Genomic DNA, 17,203 nt, shown 5'->3' on the forward strand with positions numbered 1-17,203 from the left:
CCTCGGTGCTGGAGCACAGGGTCCTGTTTGGAGCATGTCTGGAACCCATGGAATGTTTGTCCTTACCAGTTTACATGCTGATTTAAACAATGTCCAGGTCTCCTACTTGGGCAACACCAGGTGGGCTGGGTCTGTCTTGCTCACTATCGTGTCCACCAGCATTTTAGCACAGTTCTTGGCACATAGTAAGTTTTTTGTTTTAAGGTATTATTTATTTATTTGACAGACAGAGACAGTGAGAGAGGGAACACAAGCAGGGGGAGTGGGAGAGGGAGAAGCAGGCTCTCCGTGGAGCAGGGAGCCCTATGCGGGGCTCGATCCCAGGACCCTGGGATCATGACCTGAGCCGAAGGCAGACGCCCAATGACTGAGCCACCCAGGCGCCCCAGCACATAGTAAGTTTTTAAAAATGCTGGGTGAATTGGGGCACCTGGGTGGCTCAGTCGTTAAGCGTCTGCCTTCTGCTCAGGTCATGATCCCAGGGTCCTGGGATCGAGCCCTGCATCAGGCTCCCTGCTCCACGGGAAGCCTGCTTCTCCCTCTCCCACTCCCCCTGCTTGTGTTCCCTCTCTCGCTGTGTCTCTCTCTGTCAAATAAATAAAATCTTTAAAAAAAAAATGCTGGGTGAATCAATGTCAAATAAACCTCCTCTTTTCTGAGACTGTTTCCTTATCTGGAAAATGGGGATCATGCCCACAAAACCTCCCAGGGCTGCAGGGAGGATTTTAGCCAAGTACATTCAGAGGGCCTTTCAATGAGTGGCAGTTTTCAGGGGAAGGACAAAGACCCCCAAAGAAGACCTTGCCCTAGGATTCCCCCCAAAGGGACTTCTCTGACCCTCTGCCTCCTGGGGACAGATTCAGTGAGCACCTGGGAAAGCCAGCCGAGGAGCAGGTCTCAGGTCTACCAGGAACTAAACTGGAATCTACGAGGCCTCCTCTTCCTGCTGGGTTCTCTGAGGCAGACAGCTCCTCAAACCTCGTGCCAGTCGAGTGCCCAACACTGGGCTGGGAATTTTATGCCTATCACTACTTTCTGATTTCATAGCTACCCCATAAAGTGGGCATTGAGCTGAGGGGTTCAGAGCGGGAAGCAGCTTGCCCAAGACTACACAGACAGTGAATGATGGATCCGGAATCTGAACCCAGGTCTCCCTGACTCCCAAGCTTGGTTCCTTTCCCTCTGTACTGGCCACCTTTACTTGGGGAGCTTATAAAGCAGAGTTTATAAAGTACATTCACACATTCACTCATTCAAGAAACAAATATATATTGAACATTAACTCTATGCCAGGCCCGAGGGGCATAGCAGAAAACAGGACAACCAGGGGCCCCACACCATCAGAGAGACAGACAACAAATACAGAAGCGAAAAATTAGACCATTTCAGGTTGTGATATGTGTTAATTAAGAAAAGAAAACAGGATGACAGGACAGAAAGTGGCCAGAGGGGCGGGTAGAAGTGCTTTGGAAGGGGGGTGAGGGGGATCTGGGAAGGCCTCCCAGAGGAGGTGACACTGAGCTGAGATGAAAAGAATGAGAATTTGCCAGGCATCGGTGGTGAAGCCCCTTCTAGGCAGAGGCCCTGAGGCTGGAATGGGCTTGGGGTATTCAGGAAACAGCTGGAGACTCATGAGAGGGGGAAGGTGGAGGGAGATGAGGTCCGAACCCAGATTGCACTAGGCCTCAAATGTCGCAGTGAAGATTTAACTCTAAGGCGCAGCACGACCTGCTCTAGGATTTTACAGGATCCCCCAGGCGACTGTGTTAGGAATAAGCTCTAGGAGGGCAAGGAAGGAAGGAGACCAGGGGGACAGGAAGCCCCCAGGGCTCCGAGTTCAGTGGCCAGCGCCAGAGTGGTGCCACCTGGTGGAAGGAAGTACTTGGGTTCAGGACATTGGCTGTTAGCAGAACTGGATGGGTGGGGTGAGGGGCTGCATGGAAACCCCTTTTCCGTAAGCAAGAATCCCGTTACTAGGGCTCATTTTGCAGAGGAGGACGGAGGCCCCCAGAGGGCTTGGACTTTCCCAGAAAGTCTAGTGAAGTGTTGAGCCTGGGTCCCCTAACTCCAGTGAGTACAGTCACCCCTCCTCTTGTTTCCTCTGAACCCGTGCCTCCACCCCGTCCAACGTGGGTCTTCCCTGGCAGCCATGCCGCCCACCTTCCAGGGAACCGAACCATCTTCTCCGAGGTAGGGGCCCATGGAGAGCCAAGTCTGAGTCCTAGGTCTGGCAGCTAACTTGCTGTGGGACTTTATACAAGCCCCACTCCCTTTCTGACCCTCAGTTTCTTCATCTGTAAAATGAGGATAGTAATAGTGCCCACCTCAAAGATTGGCTGTGAGGAATGGACAATCCGTATAACAAGGCTTAGCATACAGTTGGCGCTCAATAAATGTGAGCTATTATTATTATTCACACTCGCACACTGTCCCCCTACAAGCCCACAGAACAGTAAGGGGCTCAGCCCCTGTGGGGTTCCTGCCCCGTGCCACCTGCTCAGCTTCCAGAGTCTGCAGGCCTGGCCCGTGTGGGAGACGAGAGAGCTCGCCGTGCAGGGGGGTGGTTCCTGGATGGAGCCGGAGTGGGGTAGCTGCTGGAAGCTGCTGTGTTTTTGGCCCAGAGCCATGAGGGGGAGTGGAAAGGGGCGAGAACACACACTCAGAAACGCCGAGACCGACAGATGGAGGAGCTGAGGATGTGAGAGACGCAGACAAACAGAAAGAGACCCAGAGTCGGGAGAGGAGCAGGCAGGGGAGGATGGCAGGGAAGCCAGCAGCCATGCCGAGCCTCGAGCTGAGCAGCAGACCACCAGATGGACCAAGCAGCCGAGAGACTGAAAGACAGACAGACGGACCAATAGGCATACCTAGAATTCCAGAGACAGACAGACAGACAGAAAAGCAAGCCCAGTATCCAAAGGGACAGATAAAGCTATCCTGACATCCAATGGACAGACAGATTGATGTTCCCAGCCTCGAAGAGCAGACAGACAGACAGACAGGCTGACCCAGGACCCTAGGGTCGGTCTGACTAACAGATGGACATAGTATTTGAGAGACAACATGACCCATCGTCCAAGGGACAGACAGGTGAACTGACCCAGGGTCCAGGGCAAGACGGACAGATAGATTGACAGATAGACAGATAAATAAATAGGCTAACCCCACATTCAAGGGACAGACACAACAACAGGCTGATCTGAGTGACAGACAGAGATAGTGACCCAGACCCAGGATGTGAGGGCAGACAAAAGGACCGGTCCAAGCTGGCCATCTGCATGGATCAGAAATCCTGACTAGTCCTGGAGACTCCAGCCGACACAAGAACCAAAACCAGGAGAGAGACAGGGCAACCCCGACACTGGCCCAGAAGCTTCCTGGCTTTCTCAGGGACATGAGATCCTTTCCTCCTTCCTCCTTCCTCCTTCCTTCTACCCATTAGAGAGGAGCCCTCGAGGTCAGGGGGACAATGGGAGGTTCCTGGGTCACAAGGACAGCCAGACCCAAGAAGCAGGGAGTGAGCCCCGTCCATTTCTTGACCCTGCCGCCTGCTCTCAGAGGCAATGGGGTCCAGAAGAGAGAGCTTTCTGGATGCCTGAGTAAGAGATTTCACATGCTACCTGCTGCCTTCTCTCTTCCCTAGGGTTGTGTGTTTTTTGCCCCCAACCTCACCTTCAACAATACACACTTATCTGCTCTTCCAGTTTCCTCCTGGACATGCTTCTCTGAGCACAAGACAGGCAGTCAGCAAATTAGATCCAAAATAGGCCCCTGAGCATCTGTTCCCACACTGTAAAGTGGGTGGTGATAAACCTGTTAGGTCTGGTTCACACTGGCCTTGGGCAGTTGAAGTCAGTGTTGTGGGGGGCCCAACCAGGCGAACAAGTATCAGGGAAACCTTCCGGGAGGAGGAAGGCCAGAAATGAGTCAGTGAGGACAGGAGTTGCCCACGAGGTGTCCTGGCAGTAAGCAAACTCAGGCAGAGGAGCCCCGGGGCCTCCAAGGTCAGGAGAAAGACACAGGCAAACACTCTCTCACCTTTAATTCATTCAACAAATATTTATTGAGTGCCTACTACACATACAGATGCTGAGGAGACAGGGGTGACCAAGGCAGACCGAGTCCCTCCCCTCATAGAGCTGCAGTGGTAAAACAGAAAATCAATGTGTACATTAATAAGAGTGTTTGATAGAGTATGTTCCGAAGAAGATCCGACAGGGCAGTGTGACAGATGAGAGTGGTTTGGTGAGGGCGGAGGGCAACATGGGATGGGTGACCCGGGGGGCCGCTCTGAGAAGGTGACGTGGGAGCCGTTGAGGAACTAGTCTCAGGAGGGTGTTGGGGGAGGGGTGTTCAGGCAGAGCAAGTAGCAGGTGCAAAGGTCCTGAGTCAGGAACGTTAGGCTGGGTTCGAGGAACCTCCAGGGCAGCTGGAGTGCCGGCAACACATAAAGCAGTGGCTCAAGACGAGGAAACAAGCAGGGCCGGATGGTTTAGGGCCTGCAAGTCAAGGGAAAACCCTTGGACTTTATTCCAAGTGTGATGGGAGGCCCTTGGAAGGTTTTGAGAAGGGGAATGACACGATCTGACTGGTTTTTAAAGTATCCCGCCTGTTGCCACGTGGAGAATGGACTACATGGGGGCAGGAGTGGATACAGGGAGCCCATCGAGAAGGTAAAAGATGATGGTGGTCTGGACCAGGGTGGAGAGAATGGATGGACTGGGGATGCCTTTTGTTAGAGACCAGATGCACCACCCCCCCACCCCCAAGTGGGATTCCTTTCTCTGAGATGAGACATCCTTCTCTGTGGGTGGTATTGGTCCCATTTGTGGTGAAAATCAGCTTCTTCCAAATTCCCTTCAACTAGAGTGGAATAGGGTGGGCTTCCTGGAGGAGGTTTCAAGAGAGGCTGCTTGGTGATCAGGAGGAGCCAGAGGCCTCCGCCTAGCATGTGTTCCCGCTCTCTATGTGCACACCCCTCTTAGTGTACAAATTATTTTCAAACCCATCACCTCATTCAATGCTCACAATAAAGAGGAAAATGAGGCACAGAGAGGCAAAGAGACCACCCAAGGTCACACAGCATCCAGGTCAGGGCTGGGAAGCAAATCCACAAGCCCAGCATTTTGCCATCTTGCCTTTCTGATCCTCACCACAGGGGCTGTGACACAGGCAGGATGGTGAGTGCTGGCCCCTTCTTAAAGAAGGTAAAACTGAGGCACAGGGAAATTAGGTTACATGTCCTGGGCAGGGCTGCTTTAAAACCTTTGTGGGCCCCACATCTACCAAGCATATTAAAATGCAGCCACATCAAACAACATATGTAAATTATATAGAACCAGATAAAAGCCAAATTGCAGTCGACTGGCTGATATCATGTTCTGTTTTGCAGATATTTAATTAAACATTTATTAATTTTGATTCTGCAGTTTTTCCCTGTGCTTTAGAGCCAATTTTTTTTTCCAGGCCTCCAACATTTTCCTAGGCCCGCGAAAACCTTGCAGGCCCTTGGCAACGAGCATTTAGTGCCGGCTGGAAGGAACAGTCACGGTTTTGGGTCCTGTTGCCAAAAGAGGCAGAGTGAGGTTGAACCCAGGTCCTCTCATCCCCAGACTGTGCCGTAGTCTTTCCACACTGCCCAATGCCACGTTTTTGGGATTCAGAGGCCTCCTTTCTTCCCCTCCCCTTCCCTACTCGGCCCACAGCAGCCCTGGGCTGGGTGAGCCCTTTGTCTGTGGTTATCTGCGGCGAGGGGCCTTGGGAGGTGGCAGAGGAGGGGGCAGGAGTGGGCGGGGAGGTGGGCAGGCAGCCTGTCAGGTGGTGATGGATGCTGGCTGGGCCAGGGCCTCCCTCATGCTGACCCGGGCCAGGAAACAGATGGTCCTCCAGCCTGAGAGAAACTTCCAGGGTGTCGCCCTCCCCCCAACTCCCCAGGCCCCTTCACGTTGGACCAGCTGGTCTCTCCTTTCTGTTCAAAGCTAGAGCCACAGGAATGGAGAAGGGAATAGGTCTGGGGAGGAAGGTAGAGGCTGGGAAATGTGGTCTGTGTTCTGGGCTCCCCAGAAGCCCTACAGGCCGTCCTGCTCTCTCTCCCATAGCACCCCACCCCTGGCCATCTCCACCTCTGCTCTCTGCGCCTCCTCGGTGCCCTGCCTTAGCTCAGCCTGTCAGCTCAGGCCTGGACCAAACCCCAGCCTCTCCTGGCTTTCCTCCAAGCCAGTCTCCAGAGCGAGCTTTCTCAGCCAGCAAGCTGATCACATCCCCCTGACTGTGGGATAGAATTCAGATTTAAAATAAAATATGAACTCTTCAGTCTGGAATTTGATGCCCTTCACAATTCTAGTCTTCCTATGCCCCTTCCCGTGAAAAGCCACCCCTCCAGGCCCAGCAAACCACTGGCCGTTCCCCTAAAAGGCCGGGCCCTCTCGTGCCTTTCTGCCTCGGCCTCACCTGGTTCTTCTGCCTGGAAGGCCCTTCTGCCTCCTGCGGGCCTTCTAATCCTACCCAAGCTTTAAAGCTGAGATCAAATGTCTCTTCCTCTGGGCAGTCTTCCCTGATCTCCTCCCCACTCCAGCTAAAGTTACCCGTCTCTTCTCTGGGTTCCACACATCTTAGAGCATTTATTTCAGATCTTATCTTGTCTCTGTCCCACGGAACTCTGAGATACTTAAGGGCACAGGGCTTGGCACATAACAAGCGATCAAAATATATTTGGTCCATGAATATATGCTGCAGGGATCCTCATGTGGGGGGAAGTCAGGGGCCCAGAGAATGGAAAGTACAGGGAAACAAATTTCTGTGCATCGGAAGAAACACAGTCCAGTTTTGGAGGTGCTCAGAAGGCAAAGGCCCTGCCTCAGGGGTAGGGACTCCCCATCCTGGGGAGCATGCAAGCAGAAGGTGGAAACACACAGGGCTGGGATTTGCCGAAGGAATTCTAGCACTGGATGGGAGAGTTAGACTGAGGGGCCTTTGCTTTTGTTGATTCTGCTTCTGAGGGAGCAGCCCTCTTCCCCTTCCCAGCTGCTGGTCCCACATGGTGTCATGTTGAAGGTGTGTCTACACCATTGATTGGTGCTGGGAAGACCCAGGGATGGGGAGGAGGGCCCTGAATGGGATGTTTCTAGCCATGTTTTGGGGAGGAGAGTCCCAGAATGTTAGCTCTAAAAGGATCTCCAGAGTCATTAAGCCCATCCTTCTTGTTGGCAGATAGAGAAACTGAGTCCCAGGGAGGACCACACCATTCCTAAGACTGGGATACTCATCCGGGGAAACTCTGGGTATCAGCTGATCCCAAATTCCAGGGAGTACTGTGATTCCTCTCTTGGGCTGGCAACGCACAGTTGAATACAGTTGGTCCCCAGGTTCCCAAACAATATCTTAAAAATGTCAGCACCTCACATCTGGGAGTAGACCCCCCCCCCAGATACCTGGTTCTCCAATCTCAGCTTCAAGTAATAGGATCACTGAATCTGTGTTGGGATTTTCTTCCCTGATTTCTGAGGAGATAACTTCTAGAGGAGTACTCTCTGGTTTCAGCAAAGGGTGTGCCTGCCCCCATGAATCAGAGACTTCGGGGGTTGGGGGGGCTCTATGGCTGCAACAGGCAGGGGCAGAGCTGCTGGGCAAAGACCCAGGGCAGAGAGGAGTTCTGGGTGGCAGGCCCCTTCTCATCCTACACGGGCACTGCACTTTATAGGTGCAGAGCATTTTCAAATCCATTTCATCCTCACAGCCACTTCGAGAGGGATTCACTAGGGCTCAAAGAGGGTCTGGCTCAAGAGCACACAGTAAATTAGAAGTGAAGTTGGCACTTGAACTCAGGACTTCAGAATCCCTTCCATACCCGCTACTGGGTGACCAGGGCTCCATTCAATTCAAACAAACTTGCAGTCCTGCCTGCATTCGCTCTGAGCAACAGGGATTGAGCAGCTACCGCGTGCTAAGAACTGAGGGAACAGCAGTTCGCGAGCTGACCTAGTCATCCTCACGGAGCTCACAGTCTGGGGGAGATGGATGCATAAGTAGGCAGTCCCAGCCCACTGTGGGTTAGACAGAAGCCTGTCTGGAGAGGTCCCTACCCCAGGTGGAAAGTGGTCAACAGAGGCTTCCTGGAAAAGGTCACTGTTTAAAAGCTGAGCCTTGGAAGAAAAGCAGGAGTTACCAGGGGTGGGGCTGGAGTGGGGTTGGGGAACAGGCCAGGAAGCTGGGGGTTGGCACCAGGGACCGTTCCTGAAGGAACCAGGCTGCCTGGGTTGGAATCCTGGTTCCACTGCTTCCTCGTTGGGTGACCTTGGACAGGTGGCATACCTCTCTGGGTCTCAAGTTTACTCATCTATAAAGTGAGGACAACAGCGGGGCTAGCGGAACCTCAGTGCACTGTAAGGTGTCAGGAATCCTGCAAAGAAAGCAGGCCCCAGAGAAAGAATGACGGTATGCTGAATTCAGGGCTCACTTTGTGCCAGTGCTTTAGGCTAATGAGCCCATTCAGAGTTCCCCAACGACAGCCCCGGAGGCGATCGTTCCGATATGCCCATTTTACAGCCGAGGACACGGGCTCTGCCGGGCGCGGTGAGCAAAGACACACTGCGCACCCGCCCCTGGCGCTCGCCTGCCGGCCGGGGGCGCCTGCACAGCCGCTAGGGGGACGGGCGCGCGGGGGCCTGAGCACGGCGTCCCTCCCGCAGGTACCTGCGCGCCCTGTACCTGGGGCTGCAGAGCCGCTGGCGCGGGGAGCGGCTGCGGCGCCACTTCTACTGGCGGATGCTGTTCGAGAGCGCGGACGTGAGCATGCTGCGCCTGCTGGAGACCTTCCTGCGCAGCGCGCCGCAGCTCGTGCTGCAGCTCAGCCTCCTGGTGCAGCGCGGCGCCGAGCCCGACCTGCTGCCCGGTGAGCTCCGCCCTCCCACCCCCCTCGCCCCGGGGGCTCGCTCCTCACCGCAGTCCGCTGCAGGGGGGCCCCGCCTTCCTACCACCCCCACTCCGGCCCACTCGCTGTCCGGGATTTGGAGCCCACCCCTACTCTCACCACCCTCCAGGCCTCTGGAGACCCCCATGTCCCCTCCAGCGGCCCACTTACCCTCCTGTCCGGGGTGGGGGGGGGGGCGCTGGTCCCTCCACCTCCTTGCCTCCCTTTGGGACCCCTGGGTGCTCCCCGCTCTCACCCTCCTCCCTTCCCCCTTGCCAGGGCAGAGCAGACCCCATTTCTCCTAAGTCCAAAGAGGCCCTTGACACCATCGCCACACCTCAGGCCCGGCCCTTCATTCCCCAAAGTGTCCTGATCCCAGATTGCATCCCCCCGGGGGCACCCCTGACTCACAGACCTGCTCAGTCACCCTCAGTCTCCAGAGAGCCTGTTTATCTACCCTCTCACTGGTCTTTACTCCATGGGGAGGGACTCCTCCCAGGCTTAGTCCTGGTCCCCCAACCTTGGCCCTCCCCTAACTCTGACAGACCGGGCCAACCCCTTCCCTGTCAGAGAAACACCACATCCTGGGAGTCCCCCAAGCTCCTCCCACCCAGACACTGTCCATCCCACCTTCAATGACCCAGAAGATTCTATCACCACCTCTCAGGCCCCTCAGGACCCCTTGCCCAGGATACTGGGCCCCAATCAGAACTTCCCACGGCAGATGTCTTCCCATGCCCTCAGCTGTGCTCAGCTTGGATGCCCCTCTCCACACCCCAGCTTCACCCTGGTGGCCTATAGCTACTAACAGTCCCCTCCTGGCTCCTCCATGCCCTAATCATGACCCCACCCCCAACTCTTCACCTTCTTTTTCACTCCCAGAATCCTGGACCCTAATTTCCCACCCTCCCACCAAGACCCCTGAACCCTGACATCCCTAGTCTAGAGACCTGGCCCTGACCCTTATGAAGACCAAAGTCACCCACCTTCCCTCTTCCTTTATGCTCCCGCTCCTACAGAAGTACCCAGCCCCATCCGCTCTCCCTGCTCCCATCATCGCTCTGGAAGACCGCCCACCCAGACCCTCCCCACAGCCCTCCTGATTTATAGACCCTTCCCTCATACCTCCTCAGAACCCAGCTCCTGACCCAGAACCGTCCCCCTCTCCCCAGACCCTGACCCGGACCCACCCCTAACCCAGCCCACCCCACCCTCACCCTGTCTCTGCAGCCCTGTCCACCTCTGCCTCACTCGTGTCCCTGGCCTGGACGCTGGCCTCCTACCAGAAGGTGCTGCGGGACTCACGGGACGACAAGCGGCCGCTGTCCTACAAGGGCGCCGTGGCCCAGGTGCTCTGGCATCTGTTCACCATCGCGGCTCGCAGCCTGGCCTTCGCACTCTTTGCCAGCGTCTACAAGCTCTACTTTGGCATCTTCATCGTGGCCCACTGGTGCGTCATGACCTTCTGGGTCATCCAGGGCGAGACGGACTTCTGCATGTCCAAGTGGGAGGAGATCATCTACAACATGGTGGTGGGCATCATCTACATCTTCTGCTGGTTCAACGTCAAGGAGGGCCGCAGCCGCCGCCGCATGGCCCTCTACTACTGCATCGTCCTGCTTGAGAATGCCGTGCTCACTGGCTTCTGGTACTCTAGCCGCAACTTCTCCCCTGACTTCCGCTCGCTCATCCTGGTCTGTGTGGTGGCCTCCAGCTTCGCGCTGGGCATCTTCTTCATGTGCGTCTACTACTGCCTCCTGCACCCCAACGGGCCCATGCTGGGTCCCCAGGCGCCTGGCTGCATCTGCCCGGAGTCCCCAGGACCCTGTGGCCCACCAGCCGACGCCGTCACAAGTCCCCCAAGATCCCTGCCAAGGACTACAGGCGCTGAGAGGGATGGGGCCTCAGTGGGGGGCGAGCGTGCAGGGACCCCCACGCCACCTGTCTTCCAGGTGCGCCCTGGCTTGCCTCCCACACCAGTGGCTCGCCCTTTGCGGACAGAAGGGCCTGTCATTCGGATTGACCTGCCCCGGAAGAAGTACCCTGCCTGGGATGCTCATTTCATCGACCGCCGGCTCCGGAAGACCATTCTGGCGCTGGAGTACGCCTCTCCTGCCACGCCTCGGCTGCAGTACCGGAGCGTGGGGGTCCCCCAGGAGCTGCTGGAGTACGAGACCACGGTGTAGGCCACAGTCTCCCCCACAAAGAGGGACAGGCTTGGCTGACCCCACATCAATCACAGTGTTGAGCCCGGAATTTCAGGGCCACCCAGCTAAAGGGGTGTGGATCTGTTGGTCCAAGGGCAGAGTGGCCCACCATTGGGTTCTTTCAGGGGAGGGGACAGCCTTGTGGAGGCCCCAGCCCTAGGCCCTGTTTTCAGCCCTGTGGCCCATTTCCTAAACTCCCCTGAACCTAGGGCCCAGGGAATCAACTGGTGCTACACTCCTCATTAGCTGCCCCACTTTCATGAAGGCCTCCATACGCGTCTGGTGCCAGGGGCACCCCACCCTCTCCCCTGCCTGGAGTCACCCACATGTTGCTCCTGGCGGACCTGCCAGAGACAGGGCACTGGCTGGGGTCCATGTCCTAGGCCCTGTGTTCCTCAAGGGGTGTGGGGGGTGGGCTGCTTCTCTGGGGAGAGGAGATCTCCGAGAAGGCTGGAGGAGGCCATGGAAGATGTGAGGGGAGGTGGGAGCATCTGGTCGACAAGGTTGGTACAGTTCCTGTGGGGTCCGAGGTCCGGAGCCTGGGCAAGAGGGGAATTAAAGGAGGGAGTTGGGGTGGGGTGGGGAGTTGGGATGGGGGCTGACAGTGCTTGCAGCTGGAGAGGGGGAAGAACCCTGAGGCAACTGAGGGGTGTAGGCCAGCAGGAGCGCGAAGGGATAGCAGGTTTGGGGGAGGGGAACCCTCAATCCACCACATAGAGAATGTTCCCAAAGTGAACTCGTCAGGAGACACCCTTTGTTTTGGGCTCTATTATGGATGAGGTTCCAGACACCTCAGGTGAAATGTTTCCAGGAGCCATTCTTTGTTCTAGATGAGTATCTAGAACATTTCTTCTAGATAAAGGTCTTGAATACAACAGATAAAATGTCTAGGAAGATACTCTAGTTATACATGAGGTTCTAGCACATTTAGCAGAGAAACTGTTCCAGAGAGACATTCTTGATTCTGGATTAAGTTTTAGAACACTTAGCTGATAAAAATGTGCTAGAGTCACTCTGATCTGGATTCTGTGATGAGGGCGAAGGCACTGGGGCCCTGCTGTTCTGCTCTGGGAGATTCTAGCTCCTGACATGGGAGTGGGGGAGGCGGCTCTAGAGCCCCATGTGAGTGGAATATTCTAGGAACGGGTCCTCCCATTCTAGATTTCTGGGGTTTATAGGAGTTCTATGCCCCATCCACCTTGGTCCACAGCCATCTTCCCCAGAGGAAATCGTCCTCACAACCCTTGAGACATTTCAACTGCCAACTGGTTTCCAGCTGAAAAAAAATTAGCTCTGGGGACATGACATAAATCTTGGCTCTCAGCCACCCTGCAGATGCAGCTCTCTGGGATAGCAGCTGGAAAACTGACTTGTTTTGCCTCCGATCTGACAAATCTCTAGAACCTGTAGTCTATCCCCAAACATCCTGGGGTGCCCATGGGACCACTTGCCCACGGCCCCTCCTCTTTATCTGGGACAGCCAGTTCTGGATAGGGTGGGGGAGGATGGGAGCCGAGAAGCAGGCAGTTCTGTGGAGTGAGGGGACAGAGCCTCTAAACAGAGCTTGGAACCACCCCCCCCATGTCCCTACTCCCCCATGCCAACCAAGTAGTGTTCACTACAAGGGCACAGCAGGCAATATTAAGGACAGCTGCAGACCTGGGCTGGGGGTGAGGAGGCCCATGAGAATCCTAGACTATGCAAATTAGAGAGGCACTTTGCCCTCTCTGGTTCAGCCTCCCTTGGGTGACAGATGGGGAAACTGAGGCCCAGCGTGGCAGCTAGTCTCACGGGTCCCAGAATCCTGCTGTCCCATCAGATAATACTGGGTGAAAATGAATTTACTGAGGATACAAGGAGAGGGCCACATTCAAGGTGCAGGGTGACCCCAAAGGCAGAGAGGGCAGGACTGCCCACATACACACATACACATGTACACAAGTACACATCACACCGTGAGAGAAGTCACCTCACCCCTCTGGCATACAGGCGACTGCGTAGACATCCACACGGACCCAGATGGTGTGTGCGTCCCTCCCACCAACACACAAAGAATGCTTTTACTACTTTCTTTCTTCTACTTCCCCAACCCCTAAGAAGCCTCAGGAACCAGGTCTGAGGCGAAGGGTGGCGGAGGAGGTCTGGGGCTGACCCAGACCCCCTCCGGTGGGTTCATCCAGCCACCTTGTCTTCTACTCAAATCTGTCTCCAGAGACCAAATTCCACGGCCAGTTACACGTTAAAGCCCTTTGTGAGGCGACAACACTGGGGAAGCAGACCCAGGTCCGGCTGACGGCTTCTCCGCTTAACTCCCTCCTGCTTGCGACAGCTCTACAAGAGAGCCCTCAGCACCCCAGCTTACAGAGGAGGAAACTGAGGCTCAGAGAAGTGACATGAGGGTCAGCCTTGGCAAGTTATTTTACTCCCCAGTGTCTTCAAATGGCCCATCTGGCTGCCCCATTGGCCAGCATTCTAGAAGGAAAAGTTAAAAATACACTCCCTGGGAGCTGGGAGTCCTTACAGCTCCAGAAGCCACCAGAGAACCAGGGAATAGGAATGAGCCGGCAGTGCTAAGATGTGGCATGAGGGTCTCAGGGAAACCAGGGCCACATTTTTGGACCTTCCTCCATCCCCACCCCCCACATCTCTCTCCCACAAAACCCATCTTTGGGGCCTCTGCCTGCAAGGACAACCGAGCCCTGGAAATGGCCACAGTCAAGGGCCCTCAGAGAGGCCACAGGCACCTTCTCCTGCTGCTCACCCTCAGGAAAGAGCTTCCAAGGACCTTCCAAGGCCTCCAAGGACCACCCCCCTCCCCCCGCACCCATATGCCCAGGAGCTCAGGACCCCATCCCTTCCTGTCCTGAGGTCATGCTCTCCACTGGCCTATCCCCACTTCATCTGGTCCCTGTCAGTCCTCTTGCTTCACTGGGATAGAGGAGTCAGAGTGGGGAAGGGGCACCATCCCATTCGTGGTTTTTTTCTGTGACACAGTCTACCTCAGCCAGTCCCTCTCTTCCCTGCCAGAATTGGACCCGCTGGGTCCCTGCCTCCTGCTCCCCATTCTCTGTCCTGCACCCCAGCCTGGCTGCTTGGTCCTTCCCAGAATCCCTACAGGGTCCTTGCAGTGAGAGAATATTCCAGAACCACAGCCCAGAGGGACCCTTGGGGTCCCCTAAGCTACCTGCCCTCCACATCTATTACAGAGGAAAAATGGAGGCCCAGAGAGAGCCAGGGACTTGCCCAAGATCACACAGAAGTTCAGTGGCAGAGTTAGGCTTTTCCTGGAGCTGAGAGGTAGTTGGGTCCATCTTAATTTTGCCGGGAAGAGAACAGGACACTGAGTACCAAATTCGCCCTCAGTATCTCGACCCGCAGGAGACATTGTCCCCATTTTTAGGGTAGAGACTTCTGTCTCCCGGTTTTCTTGAACTGATCCCCGCTTGTTGACTGTGCTCCACAAACCTCCCAGGCACCGCATACCCTCATCACACCTCCATGCACTGATAAACCATGTGCCTTGTAACTGTCACCCCGACTGGACAGCACAGACCTCCACCCCTCCCCAGCAGGGGCTCCCCAACAGGAAGGCTTTCTTGGTCCCCTCCTCTCATCTGTCCCACCCTTGTGTCTCCCCCAAATCTGCCTTACCCAGCCAGCTCCCTGCTACACTGAGTCCCACAGAGGCGTGTCACTCTAAGAGTTGGGGAAAGCAGAGGCCAGGGAGGGCGAGACCTGGCGAGGGCCAAGGGGGCTGGAGGTATCTAGGGAAGCTCTTACCTGGCAACCCAGTGCCCTCCTCAGGGCTAAAGTCCCACGTCCTTCCCTTGGAGCTCACCTGGGCCTGGAGTTCACGGAAACTGTATGCAGTGAGGAGGTTTTCCCAGACAGGGGTGTATGGGTTGCAAGTTCAGATGACTTCAGGTAATGAAGAAAATGAGGGAAGAGCAAGTGCTATACTATAGGGAGTGGTGGGGACTCTGGAAAACAGGGGAGTGCCTGTCCCTGCCAATAGGACCTAAAGCTCGCATTTTTTGAAAACCCTGTGCTGGCCAAACTAATCTCGGATTTGGCCCATGGGCCACCAGTGTGAAATCTCTGGTTCCAAATGTTGAGAAGGTTCTAGGAAGCCGTGCAGAGTCTGATAATCCCTCTGGGGAAGTCAAAGACAGAGGCCCTGACTCCCTCTGAGACTTTTTTAACCCCCCACCAACTGACCACCTGAGAGCTGTCCTCCCTTCCCCCTTCATCTGAGAAATGGAAAGGGGAGGGAGACCTAGGCCTTCACAGGGTCCCTGCCTGGGAAACCATCATCTGATAAGGGCTAGAGGCCCCTCCATGCCTGAAGGGGGCAATTTAGAGGCTGGGGTCTTCTCCAGTGTTGGGGCCCCTGGTTAGGAGGAACCTGCGATGTGTGAAGGGAGAGTCCAGGGAGAGGATAAGGACTGAAAACCAAGACCCAACTGCCCCCATCTCGTCCTGGCCCCTGTCACCCTTTGGCACCTGTCTCCCTCCCAAATAAAGCTGGAGGTAGGGCCTGCAGGGGGAGGAGCTAAAAATTTCTATACTGATATGCTTTGTGAGGTCTCATTGAAAGGGACTGAATGAGTGCCAAGCCACCTGGGCAGCAGCGGGCATGGTGGCGGAGCCCCTCTCCCCAGCAAGACCCTGGGCCTGGGGTGGGGCAAAGGGACTGTAACGTGCCATTCTGGTTGGGGTGGGGCTAGGACATTCCTGGGTCCTCCGCTGCTGCAGGTGGAGGCAAGGGGAGGAAGAACAGCAAACTGTGGAAGTGGGAAAGGAACGCCCCTTTCAGGAATGGCCTGGTTCCTGGAAGCAGAAAACTCCCCAGTGGGGAGAGGGCTGGTCCTCTAATGCCTGGCCCCATCCACGCTTCCCTGATCACAGCAAGGTGGGCGCTGCCCTCTCCCCAGCAGTCCTGGCCTTTTTTCTATGCACAATCATTGTAAGGGCACCCCCAGGCCAGGCTGAAGGGGTGGGGGCCCTGGGGCACCTGCAATAATCCCAGAGTGGAGGGTAGCCTGAGACAAAAGTGGGGGAGGAGGGCGGTAGGGGGTGGGGGAGTTGGGGGGATATTCCTCCATCTCTCTCACCCAAATATCCCAGAACCCAAACCAGACCTGTCTCCACTGGGCTAACCCACTGAACTTGGTAGGGGGAGGGAGGGTGCTCTCTGATAAACACAGCCCCCAACTAACCCCCTTGGTTTGCCAAACTAGTAAAATAGCTAGAAAGGACCTGAATGATTCCCAGAGCCCCCTCTTATAATTTTCACCCCTGAGGATCCTATAGTTCGGGAGATTTTTCTTCCAAATGAGCCTCACTTCTTGAAGAATAATTAATCTTCCCACATTAAATTAACACAAGCTGAGCTTATGATCATACATTAATGCTACCAAGGCCTCAAGTTAGCTTTTAGGGCTTGAGGGTGGGGGAATATCTGTATTATATTGGAGTGTTTAACACACAATTCTCAAAAGAGCACTCATGCGCCCCCATTCCTGCCTCCACCAATCCTTAGGGATCCCAAGTTGGGAATCTGGTTTACTCATCCAGCATCCTGTATTACTGAAGGGGGAAGACCCACAGAGGCAGCCCGCCCAAGGTCACTGGGCCAGTTGCTGGCAGGGTGGGAGCAGAACCCAGGTCCTTCGGGGTCCCACCAGAACATTCCCAGCACTGATGCTTTCCCCTCCATTCTATCTCCAACTCCAGGAATCACTAGCCATGATTGAGGGGCTGACATCCCTCCCTCAGCACAATTCCGGGTGATTCTCCCCTCCAGGTTCTTTCTTCCCTCCCTAGTCGGCCCCCACCCTTGCCCACCTCTGTTTCCCATTCCTGGTCCCACCTCCTGGTATTTACTACATCTGTGCCATCCTTAGTCCCCCGCCCCCACTCACCCCTCTGCGCTTCCCCCAGGAGGGGGAGGAGACCCCAAGCTGGGGCTTCTGTACTGAGACTCTTTTGTACACCACAAACTTTTTGTATATTTTTAATTTTGCTGCGACATGAGATATTAAAAGTCATTTCAGTACGTGCTGCTTGTGTCCTATTGTTTTGGTTG

General features: G+C 55.3%; 1 protein-coding gene across 1 annotated transcript in view; it reads left to right on the forward strand.

Annotated features, from left to right (window-relative positions):
- The window catches only part of XKR7 (XK related 7), a 28,015-nt gene extending 11,847 nt beyond the window's left edge, over positions 1–16,168 (forward strand). Inside the window, exons 2-3 of the mRNA XM_032419762.1 lie at positions 8,688–8,890; positions 10,139–16,168. Of these exons, the coding sequence (XP_032275653.1) occupies positions 8,688–8,890; positions 10,139–11,094 (1,159 nt within the window). The 3' untranslated portion in view covers positions 11,095–16,168. The remainder of the gene's footprint in view (positions 1–8,687; positions 8,891–10,138) is intronic.
- The last annotated feature ends 1,035 nt before the right edge of the window (positions 16,169–17,203 follow it).

This window comes from Phoca vitulina, unplaced genomic scaffold (assembly GCF_004348235.1).
Source record: "Phoca vitulina isolate PV1807 unplaced genomic scaffold, GSC_HSeal_1.0 scaffold22, whole genome shotgun sequence".
Lineage (NCBI taxonomy): Eukaryota > Metazoa > Chordata > Mammalia > Carnivora > Phocidae > Phoca > Phoca vitulina.